At 37.1% G+C, this 12,471-nt stretch overlaps 1 protein-coding gene across 1 annotated transcript in view; it reads right to left on the bottom strand.

The window, feature by feature from the left end:
- Window positions 1-12,471, bottom strand: part of LOC126418678 (putative ATPase N2B) — a 110,528-nt gene that overhangs the window by 40,859 nt on the left and 57,198 nt on the right. The window contains exon 4 of the mRNA XM_050085569.1: window positions 11,777-11,948. Within this exon, the coding sequence (XP_049941526.1) occupies window positions 11,777-11,948 (172 nt within the window). The remainder of the gene's footprint in view (window positions 1-11,776; window positions 11,949-12,471) is intronic.

The following is a 12,471-nucleotide window of genomic DNA, read 5'->3' on the forward strand; positions in this document are numbered from 1 at the left end:
ACAAATGTCAACCTCACCTACCCGAGTTGCAGCTAAGGATTGCTGCACGGTACACCCTGTTATTGCTAACGAGGCTCTGACGACCGAGTGTTTCCCGGGATAAGGAAACGCCCCCTATCAAGTGCCAACGGTCTCAAAGAGAGCGGATGAGCGGATAGAGGCAGGGCACTCTCTTGTCCTTGGAGTGAGAAATTGCTCCTAAAGGCGGAAGAACTTCACAGTCAACGGCATAGGATGGAGAAGGCAACGGGAAACCACTCCATTAAAGATCACTCAAGATATCCCAAGAATCAGTAGCGCACCATGCCAGAATCTTCTGTTAAACATAAATCCGGAGTAATAGTCCCCCAATCGGATCTCCGGGTGGGGACAATGGAAGGTCAGGCAAAGTTGAAGAATACACTAAAAATAGCAACATGGAATGTAAGAACACTCCTCCAATGCGGGAAATTAGAGAACCTCAAACTAGAGATGGACAGAATGGGAACAGACATAATAGGAATATCTGAGATGCGATGGCCTGAACCAGGAGACTTCAGATCAGGAAATTATCGTATCATTCATACAGGTACTAACCAAGGAACAACTGGAATCGGTGGAGTTGGAATAATTCTAAAAGGAAAACTCGGGAATCTAGTCACAGGATATGTGCAATTTAACTCTAGGATAATACTAGTCAAAATTGGAACCAAACCAAAGAACACGGTAATAGTACAAGTCTATATGCCGACATCGGCAGAAGAAGACGATGTAATAGAAACAGTGTATGAAGACATCAACAAAGTTATAAATTATGTTAAAGGTGAAGAGAACTTAATTATAATGGGAGATTGGAATGCTAGTGTTGGAGAAGAGAAAGTTGACGGAATTGTAGGGAAATATGGTCTAGGAGATAGAAACGAAAGAGGAAGCCGGCTAATTGAATTTTGTGCCAAAAACAAGTTGGTCATAGCGAACTCCCTTTTCAACCACCATAAAAGAAGAAGGTACACGTGGAAAGCCCCAGGAGATACTAGAAGACACCAAATCGACTATATATTAGTAAAATCGCGTTTTAAAAACCAAATCAAGGATTGCAGAAGCTACCCGTCTGCGGATATTAATAGTGATCACAACCTTGTAATGATGAAATGCTTACTCAAACTCAAGCGATTAGAGAGAAAAACGAACAAAGTATGGAACAGAGATAACCTAAAGTCTGAAGAACTAGTGATCCCTTATGCACGGAAAACTGATGAGATGGCATCAAACATTATTCCCGGGAGTACTAACGAGGAGTGGAAACAAATCAAAGAAGGCATACATAAAGCAGCAGAAGAATTTATTGGGAAAGCCAAACCTGTAAACAGGAAAGAGTGGATAACACCTGAAATAATTTGTCTAATGGAAGAAAGAAGACTATACAAAAATGCCTCTGACGAGCAAAGCGAAAACAAATATAGAAAGCTTAGAAACCAAATAAACAGAGAATCTAGGAAAGCAAAAGAAAATTACCTCAACAGCATTTGTAAAGAGGTGGAGGAAAACATGGTTAAAGGAAAAACTGACTTGGCCTACAGAACAATAAAACAAAACTTTGCTAAACGGAAAGTAAAATCTTCAGGAACTATAAAGAACAAAGAGGGCAAGGTACTATTTGGATATGACACGCTGAAGAGATGGCAAGAATACATTGAAGAGCTATATCAAGGAGACCCTCTAACAGATAATATGATAGAATTAAGCGAAGAAGTAGAGAAAGAAGAACTAGGGGACACAATTCTGAAAGATGAATTTGAAAAAGCACTAAAAGAACTACCAGATAAGAAAGCGGCAGGTGTTGATGATATACCTTCTGAACTAATTAAGAAATCAGGAGACAAAATGAAAGCTACATTACTGCAACTCATACAGAAAATATACAAAACAGGTGAAGTTCCTGAAGACTATCAGAAATGCATCATATTCCCCATACCTAAGAAAGCATCTACTATGGACTGTGAAAACCATCGAACACTCAGTCTTCTTTCACACGCATCAAAAATTCTAATAAGAATAATTTTGAAAAGAGTTGAAAACCAATTGAATAGCACTCTAAGTGAAGACCAATTCGGTTTTAGAAGCGGTGTAGGGACGAGGGAAGCAATCTTATCTTTAAGACTAATAATTGAGAAACAAATTTCCAAAAACAAACAAGTATTTATAGCCTTCGTAGACCTCGAAAAGGCATTTGACAATGTTGTATGGCCAGAAATGTTTAGAATTCTGAAGAAGGCTGGTCTGAAATATAATGATAGAAGGATAATCTTTAAAATATACCAAAATGAAACAGCCTTAGTTAAGAAGGAAAACAAAGAAGAAACAGCAAGAATAAGGAAAGGAGTGAGACAGGGATGCCCACTATCTCCAGTAATTTTCAACGCATATATCCAAGAAGCAATAGACAAAATAAGAGAGAATATTGAAGTAGGAATAAAACTTAACGGAATGAAAATAGATATGTTGCGATATGCAGATGATATCGCCATAATTACAGAAAGGAAAGAAGATTTAGAAGCCGCACTCAATGAAATGGAAAACACCTTAAAAGAACAGTATGGAATGAAAATAAATAAGAAAAAGACTAAAGTGATGGTGAGTGGCGCCCTGAACTACAATGAACCCATACGAATAACAATAAAGGGAGAGAAACTAGGGCAGGTTACAGAATTTAACTACTTAGGTAGCAAAATAACAGCAGATGGAAGGAGCAAAAGTGACATTAAAAACAGAATACAACTTGCCAAAATAGCATTCAATGGAAAAAGAAACTTACTGACGAGTAGAAATGTTAGTTTAGACGTAAGAAAGAGAGTCATGAAAACCTATGTGTGGAGTACAGCCCTTTACGGATGTGAAACTTGGACTAGTGGAAAAGAAGAAAAGAGAAGATTAGAGGCATTCGAAATGTGGTGCTACCGGAGAATGGAAAAAATCAGCTGGCGAGACAAGGCTACAAACGAAGATGTCCTCAGAAGAGTGAAAGAAAACAGATCTCTTTGGCGAAATATACAGAAAAGAAGAATAACCTTCATAGGTCACATTTTACGGCATAACAATTTCATTAAGAGAATATTAGAAGGAATCATTGAAGGAAGAACTCGCCGAGGACGACCTAGATTAAGCTACATTCAACAAGTAATAAATGACATCGGGTGCCAGACCTATGCAGATATGAAGAAGAAAGTTGACAAAAGAACGGAATGGCGTGCTGCTGCCAACCAACCTGTGGGTTGATAACCGAAGAAGAAGAAGATACTTATTGACTAGGAACAATCTTTAAATTCATGAAAAACTATAAAAAGCTACATAAAAATGGCAGCAATGATTATTTGAAGTGTGTGTGTGTGTGTGTGTGTGTGTGTGTGTGTGTGTGTATGTGTATGTATCAGTCAATGGTGACAGAGTGCAGTGCAGTTCAGTGTACAGTAAACATCACCACAAGATACAAATCAGGACCAACATCCAGGGTCAGAGCTTACACTCTGGCAGAAATACACTGAATAATTACATATGTACTAAATAACCAAGCATCGTGTCAAGCTCAAGCGATTGCTAATGGATGCCTTCTCAAGAGTTTATATGAGGCATAAAAAACAATGTTGTGAGCCAGTTTAAAATTTGAATGTTGTTATGGATGACAAAAGCTCAGAAGTTTGGGTGTGTGGAATGTGACCTATTGATAATAAATTTACAAATACAGACAATTAAAAAATTATGCATAGCTGATTATTTTAAAATTCTCTCAGGATGTATTGTGTTGATGCAATGCAGTTTTTCTGTGAACTAACACACATGGTTTAGATCACTTCACATGTATCCATCATATGAATTTTATAGACTTCCAACATGTGTTGTTATGCAGAAGCCATACAATTTTCTTTGTTTAGCCTTATACAGACCTGTTTCAGATGGATTCCTGCATTAAAGCAATTCCAGAAATATTTCACCTACCACTGTTTTATTCAGAATGACCTTCACTTGATAATTAAGGAAACTGGTCTTCATATATCTTTCCCTTTTCTTAAATGTCTTTCCACACTGGTACGGCGACTTAACTACTTTGAAGCACCCGCCTGTCAGCTTATACGCATGCCTTCTATTCTGTTACAGTCATTTGAAATCAGACTTTATTTCAGTTTATCTCCAGAATACACCCATAACAACTGGGGCACTAAAAACACTTTTCCTATCCATTTGCTAAAATAACTGAGGACACGGGTTGCAAGTGCTACTCGGAGATTAAGAGGTTGGCACAGGAAAGGAATTCGTAGTGGGCCGCATCAAACCAGTCAGACGACTGGTGCCTGCCCCCCCCCCAAGAAAGGGTAATTTACAACATCTAACAAACATGTGTTCTGAAATTTTATCACATATTAGATGACTGAACTCTTCATGTACAACAGGGGTAGTCAACCTATTTTACCTACCACCCACTTCCGTATATCTGTAACTAGCAAAATTTTTTAACTGCCCACTGGTTCCACAGTAATGGTGATTTATAAAGTATGGAAGTAATTTTTCTTTATAAAATTTATAAAGCAGAGTTACAGCAAGTTAAAGCATATAATAATAATAACTTACCAAATACTTTATGTCAAAATTGTTTGAATACCTAATGACAAGACTTTAAAATCCCTACAGCCTAGCCTATCGCTCACCATAACACCCACAAGTGGGTGATGGGGACCAGGTTGACAACCACTGCTGTACAACTTTATGTTCACCCTCTTATATAGTGTCACAATAGTTTACTAGTCCCCCAGGTTCTGGGTAGTGTCACAATAGTTTACTAGTCCCCCAGGTTCTGAGAGTAAGCAAATGATGGCTATGCAAGAGAATGTTAGTATGCAAATGTTTTGACAGAATGAGCGCTTTTTAAATTTGAAATAGGAGACTTTCCTAAAGCTCATTCTGTGCATCATTACGTTTATCTGTTGCTCAACATAATATGGTGGCCCAACCTACTTTTTCTTTGGCTTAAGAATCACCATCATTTCTTCTTATGGCTACATGACAACTGAAGAAAGTGCAGTAACAACAAAATCAGTTTCCAAAATGAGATTTTGATTCTGCAGCAGATTGTGCACTGATGTGAAACTTCAGATTAAGACTGTGTGCCAGACTGAGACCCGAACTTTGGACCTTTGCCTTTCCTGGGCAAGTGCTCTACTGTCTGAGTTACCCAAGCATGACTCATGACCCGTCCTCACAGCTTTAACAAGATCAGTCTTTGCTGGTATTAGATTAGATTAGATTTACTTTCATTCCAATTGATCCGTAGTGAGGAGGTCCTCCAGGATGTGGAACATGTCAGAAGAACAATACATGACAAATATTTACAACTAAAACAAATAAGCTAATGTACCATTCCACAGGTCCCAAGTGGAATGATCATCATTTTTTAATGAACACTATATGAAAGAGTCATTTTGCAAATACTAATGCACTGAATTTAAAATAAAAGTTTTTTATTTGTTTATAAGGTAATAAACATGTAATACAACTACTATAATACTTATTTACAATGAACATATTACTGCACTGAAATGGTGCAGAAGTTATGTTGTACTTATATACAAATCGGTTGGTTTTACTGAGAAATTCATCAATGGAGTAGAAGGAGTTGGCCACCAATCAATCCTTTAGGCTTCTCTTAAACTGAATTTCATTGGTTGTTAAGCTTTTTATGGCTGCTGGCAAGTTGTTGAAAATGTGTGTTCCTGAACAATGCACACTTTTGTACAAGACTAAGTGACTTTAAATCCTTGTTGATATTATTCTTATTTCTAGTATTGATTCCATGAATTGAGCTGTTGGTTTGAAAAAGTGATATACTTTTAATGACAAATTTCATTAAGGAATAAATATATTGGGAAGCAGTAGTTAGTATCCCTAGTTCCCTAAACAGGCTTCTGCAGGATGTTCTTGAGTTCACACCACATATAACTATTACTGCACGTTTTTGTGCCCGGAAAACTTTAGCTTGGCTTGATGAATTACCCCAAAAAATAATCCCATATGACATTATGGAATGAAAGTAAGCATAGTACGCCAGCTTTTTCATTTTTATATCCCCTATGTCTGACAAAATTCGCATTGCAAACAGAGATTTGTTAAGACACTTCAGCAAGTCTGTGGTGTGCTCCTCCCATTTGAATTTATTATCAAGCTGTAATCCCAAGAATTTAACACTGTCCACTTCTTCTATCTTCTTGTCATCATATGTTAGACATATACTCGTGGGACACCCCTTACAAGTTCTGAACTGCATGTAGTGTGTTTTTTCAAAGTTTAGTGACAAAGAATTGGCTAGGAACCAGTGATTAATGTCCACAAATATTTTATTGACTGATCTTTCTAAGACTACACTTGATTTGCTATTTATTGCAATGTTTATATCATCGGCAAACAAAACGTACTTGGCACCTGGTAATGTTACTGATGAAAGGTCATTGATATACACAAGAAAAAGTAAGGTCCCTAAAATGGAACCTTGTGGGACCCCACATGTAATTAGTTCCCAGTTGGATGATGCCTGATAGCTTGATACATGTCTCTTTCCTTGTAACACCCTTTGTTTCCTGCCAGAGATATAAGATTTGAACCATTTTGCAGCATTTCCTGTTACACTATAATATTCTAATTTACTTAAAAGGATATTGTGATTTACACAGTCAAATGGCTTTGACAGATCACAAAATATACCAGTTGCCTGCAATTTTTTGTCTAATGAATTAAGCACATTTTCCCTGTAAGTGTAGATAACCTTCTCAATATCAGAACCTTTTAGAAATCCAAACTGTGAATCTAACAGTATGTTATTTGAGATAAGATGGTTATAAAGCCGACTGACATTACTTTTTCAAAAATTTTTGAGAATGCTGGCAACAGTGAAATTGGACAGAAATTTGATGCTATTTCTTTATCTCCCTTCTTAAACAGTGGCTTAACTTCAGCATATTTCAGCCATTCAGGAAATATTCCACTGATAAACGACTGGTTACACAGATAGCTTAATATGTTACTTAGCTCAGAATCACATTCTTTAATTAACTTTGTTGATATTTCATCATACCCACTAGATGATTTTGATTTTAAAGATTTTATGATGGACATTATTTCTGTTGGGGTAGTGAGGGTCAAATTCATATTATGGAAGTTACTTGAAATGTCTGGTCTGAGGTATTCCATAGCAGCATCTACCGAACCTGACAACCCCATCTTTTCAGTAACAGTTATAAAATGTTTGTTAAGAAGTTCTGCAACACTATACACATCTGTCACCAATGTATCATTTACTCTTTATGTTATTTGTTCCTCTTCATGTCTCGTTCTACCGGTCTGCTCCTTCACTATATCCCATATTGTCTTTATTTTGTTATCTGATATGACTATCTTTTCCTTGTAATATATTTGCTTTGACATCCGTATTATAGTCTTTAATATTTTGCAGTATTTCTTATAATGTGCTATAGCATCAACATTGGAAATGTTTCAGATTGACAGATACAGTTTTCTTTTTGTTTTACAAGATACCCCTATTCCTCGAGTAATCCATGGCTTCTTTGTAGACTTTGCTCTAACCTTGGTAAGTTTTGGGGGAAAGCAGTGTTCGAATAAGGTAAGCACTTTATTAGCAAAAATGTTATATTTTTCATTCATGCCATGAGCACTGTAAACATCAGTCCAGTGAATGTCTCTGAGGAGTGTCCTAAAACAATCAATTTTTGGCTTACTGATTACCCTCTTGAGCTCAGATTTAACAGATTTTATATCCTGTTCAGTATTAACATTTAACAGAAGGAACTGCATGTCATGGTCTGAGAGGCCATTGACTATTGGTTTTGTAATATAATTTTGTTCATTGGACTTTTCTATAAAGATATTATCAATGGCTGATTGTGAGCAAGTGGCTATCCTAGTGGGGAACTTTACAGTGGGAATTAAGTTGAATGACAGTGTTACTAACTCGAATAAGTTCTTATTGGGAGAGTCTTTAAGGAAATCTACATTGAAATCACCAGCAACCACTATTTCTTTGTTTTTTGTTGTTAAATGGGTCAGTACAGCTTCAAGGTGGTTTACAAACAGATTAAAGTTACCTGCAGGTGCTCGATATACACTTAATATTATGAAAGATTTTTTGTGAACTTCTAATTCTGTTGCACATGCTTCCATATGCTGTTCTAGGCAAAATTTATGAATGTCTATGTTCTTAAATTTATGACAGTTCCTGATGAATGTGGAAACTCCTCCTTTCTCCATTTCTGATCTACAAAAGTGAGATGCTAACCTAAACCCTGTAACTCTTAAAAGTTCTATACCAGTCGTCACATGATGTTCAGAGAGGCAGATTATGTCAGCTGGGTTTGAAGACTCCAATTCATCTATGCAGATAGTTAATTCATTAATTTTATTTCTCAGTCCTCGAATATTTTGATGCAATAAAGATAGCTGACATTTCACACTGACTGAGTTAAAATTGGGTAGAGTTAAAATATCTGCTGACTGTTGAAAATTCTTAACCAATGGCTGTTTATGCTGATGTAATAAGATGGAATTATGTTTTTTGATTTCTTTCTGAAACTGAAGGTTTGTCTCAGATCTAACCTCTCTTAAAATTTGCTTTCTTTCTGTCCTCCCTACCATAAAAAAGGGTCTTTTCTGAACCCTATAACCACTGTTATTTTACCACTCATGACAGTGCCTCCCCCCTTTAACTTTCCTGCTATTTCCCCAGCCAATTTACCCTTCCCCTTCCTGTTGAGGTGAAGGCCATGCCTAGTATAATCCTACCTAGTGAGAGAATCAACAGGAACCACACCAATGTGTGACCCTGCACCCGAGATGAGCAGCCGTTCCAGCTCCAAATTAACTCTCTTGACACAAGAGTTCAAATGAGGTCGGTCATGGCGCCCAAGAACAGATACAAACTCAACACTAGTATGCCTCGATGCTGATGCAATCTTCGCCAGGTCACACTCTATACTGTACCTAGGATCTCTGTCAATACTGTTACCTGCCCCACCCACTAACCACGGTGACTTCCTTAGTGAAATCTTTGCAAAGTGATCCTAAATCCTCTGTCACCTGCTCCAGACCAGCACTAGGTTTAAAAAAATTGGTGACCTGGTATTCTGATCCTAGTTCATCCTGCAAAAGTTGGCCAACACCTCTTCCATGGGAACTACCTAACAACAAAACTTTCTTTCTCTTTACTGATTTCCCTACATTCTTACTTTTCAATTTGCTGCTGAAAGTTTGTTGTGCCCTGTCTACACCTGCAACTGCTTGAGGCTCACCAGCTTCTAACTGAAGCAACAGGTCAAATCTATTTTCCACATTCACCATGAAGCTGTCAGACAAAGTTCTAGGCCTGTTCCTCCTGTTGCCTGTTGCCACTTCCCACCTCTCTTTACCCTTCTCCCTCCCTAACCTGTAAAGATCTCCCCTGGCATTGTCTAACTCAGCCTGAAGGGCGGCAATTTTCCCCTCCTGTTCTAGTATCTTCCTATCTCTACTACAAATCCTACAAAACCACTGATGAGTCTCATTTACTTCCCCTATTCCCACGCCACTTCAGTCACCCACATGGAAAAAACTACAGCACCCATCACACCAAAGCCCCGACCTAACAATTCTACGGCAAGTCAAGCACTTTTCACTCATGATAAACGTAATAGTTTATTAAGAATAAGTCAGTTAAATTACAGATAAACACGAAAGTATGGTTACACAAATTTGGCCTATACGCAACTGTGTGTAAACAAAAACAAAAGTGCAAAGTTTCTGAAACAACAACTTAAGCTTTACGCTACTTTCCGGAAATGCTAGTTAAATAATGAAGAGGTACGCTAAGTTAAATTGCTGGAGAGAGCAAGGAACAACGAAACAAAATTCTATAGATTTGCTGCAGCAGAACGTATACAGAAAATACGACTGTACGGTCTTTTCGCGTTTTCTGCTATATTACGTAAAGAAAAATGAAACCTTTAATGGTACACTTAAAAGGCACACTAATACACCTATTTACCATGTAATCAGTACTAATCTATATGTTTTATAATCTAAAATGACTTATCTTTACGAGAACACCAAAACTCGCGCTAGTCGCCTTGCTGCAGGGCTGCCAAGTATGTAGTTTAGAATCTGATGATCAAGAACAGCTGTTTTCAAGGCAAATAAGAGTGATATCGATACAATACACTGTGACTTAGAATGAGGGAAAAAAATAATAGCATCTTCTTGTGGTCTAGAGAGTTGACTAATGACACCTAGAGTTCCAGTTCTCTCTATTTGTGACTAGAGATCTTCCTCAAATAAGATTTAAAAACAAACAAAAATGAATAATGCTTCCAGATGGCATCATAGTCTATAACTGCATGCCAATTCAGACACTTGCTATATAAAAAAACCATAACTACTGAAAAAGAATGTAGCTACTTACAGTCTATAAAATAAAACATGAGGGCTATTCAGAAAGTAAGTTCCATTAATTTACATATTTAAAAAGGAAAAAGTACACTGAAAGGTTCTTTATTATATACAATTTAAAGCTACAACTCTCCAGCTATTTTTCTACATAACTAACTCCTACAATAAGGAACTTCTTGTATCAAGGAACGAGTTTTTCAGTGCCCTCATTGTAGAATTCTGCCACCTGTGAGCTAAGCCATGCTTTGACACTGTCCTTTACTTATTGTCATTTTTAAATTGCTGCAGTCTTAGCCTTGTTATTAGCTTCTGATAAAAGTCAAAAATCATTGGATGACAAAACAGGTTGTTTTTTTTTTTTTTATGGAGGATGATCAAAAAATTCACAGATGAAACTATTAAATGATTTGCATGCTTACGGCAGTATCTGGCCCCAGATTACCAAGCACAAAAATGGTGACAGAATTCAACATCCTGCTCTTTTGATCTGTATGGCTCTTCTGAGATTTTTTTTCTGGGTTTCGTAGTTAATTTTGGAGTTTGTTACAGAGACTCCTTTCATAAAATCAATGAGTACTCCCTTTCTGTTAAGAAAAAAAAGAAAAAAAGAAAGGAAAAATGTTTACATGGGGAGCTAGTGTGGCCTCACTTCACAGACTGGGTTTTTGTCTAAATTTTGACATACACAACCCAACTTTAAGCAACCGTCACAATTTGATAGAGGAATTTATCTCTTTCTGCATCATACAGCATCAGAAATGTTAACACAGCACCCAAAGTCTGTTTCATACTCATTGGGCAGAAGCTTGGAACCCCATCACCAGCTTATACAACACTGTCCACCATATCTAAAGGACAGTGATAATTATGAATCAACAAGTTTTTTTCTAATTCTGCCATAATGTTTGCAATGCATTCATTTGTAACAGATGGTTTGTACACTTCTTTCTTCACAATGGGCATTCATTCAAACTTTTCAAAATAAATAGCATAATTTTCTTACAGCACTATCATGCATCACATTCTCTCTGTATACTGCACAAAGTTCATCATGAATGTCTACAGCTTTCATGCACACAGATCGGTTACAGTAAATAATTCACAGATGGCAGGATTTTCAATGATAGCAGCCATTTTCGTTCATAGTTATGGCACAAACAACTGATCAACAATGTTTCTGCAGCACTGCCAGACCTGTACTAAGCCAGATGACACAGTAACGCTGAAACCACTTTGCTACCTCGACACCTCCATACACTAGACAGCACTAGAACTTACTGTCCGAACAGCCCTCATAATTATGTTTGTCATGTAGTCTTACTCGATCACACAATTCGCTGAATGTGCAGTCAATCACTTGTCCACAAGTTTTGCTGAATGTCACATTTCGACCCAGTATTGTAAGTGTTCGTGGACGGATTATATCATTTTCTTGTGAACATAGTAGTTTGAAGATAATATCCAGCTGTTTGTTTGCATCACACTCAGTTTTCCTGGAATGAAGAATATCAGTTGCTGAATAGAGATTACAATACAGTCCATGTTAATGAGAACAGTGTTGTGCACATGCAAGATAAAAATACAGGAAAATCTTCTTGGAAAACAGAAAGCCAGTCTACCTGTTTTTAATCATCATGCATTTTGTCTGTGGACATTATCCAAAATTGAAATTCAGAATGCAATTTTCACTACAGTAGAGTGTGAACTGATATTAAACTTCCTGGCAGATTAGAACTGTGTACCAGACCAAGAATCAAACTCAGGACCTTTGCCTTTTGCAGGCTAGTGCTCTTGCTGACGAAAGGCAAAGGTACTGAATTTGCGCCTTGGTCACAGTTTTAATCTGCCAGGAAGTTTCAACATAAAATTACTTAGCATTAGATTATTTCTACACAAATAATAATAATAATAATAATAATAATAATAATAATAATTTCATGTGGCTCAGTGGCTGGGGTGTACATCTTCCAATTTAATGTCACTTCAGTGACTTGTGTGCCCCAAATCTACCCCAGT

Source organism: Schistocerca serialis, chromosome 9 (genome assembly GCF_023864345.2).
Source record: "Schistocerca serialis cubense isolate TAMUIC-IGC-003099 chromosome 9, iqSchSeri2.2, whole genome shotgun sequence".
Lineage (NCBI taxonomy): Eukaryota > Metazoa > Arthropoda > Insecta > Orthoptera > Acrididae > Schistocerca > Schistocerca serialis.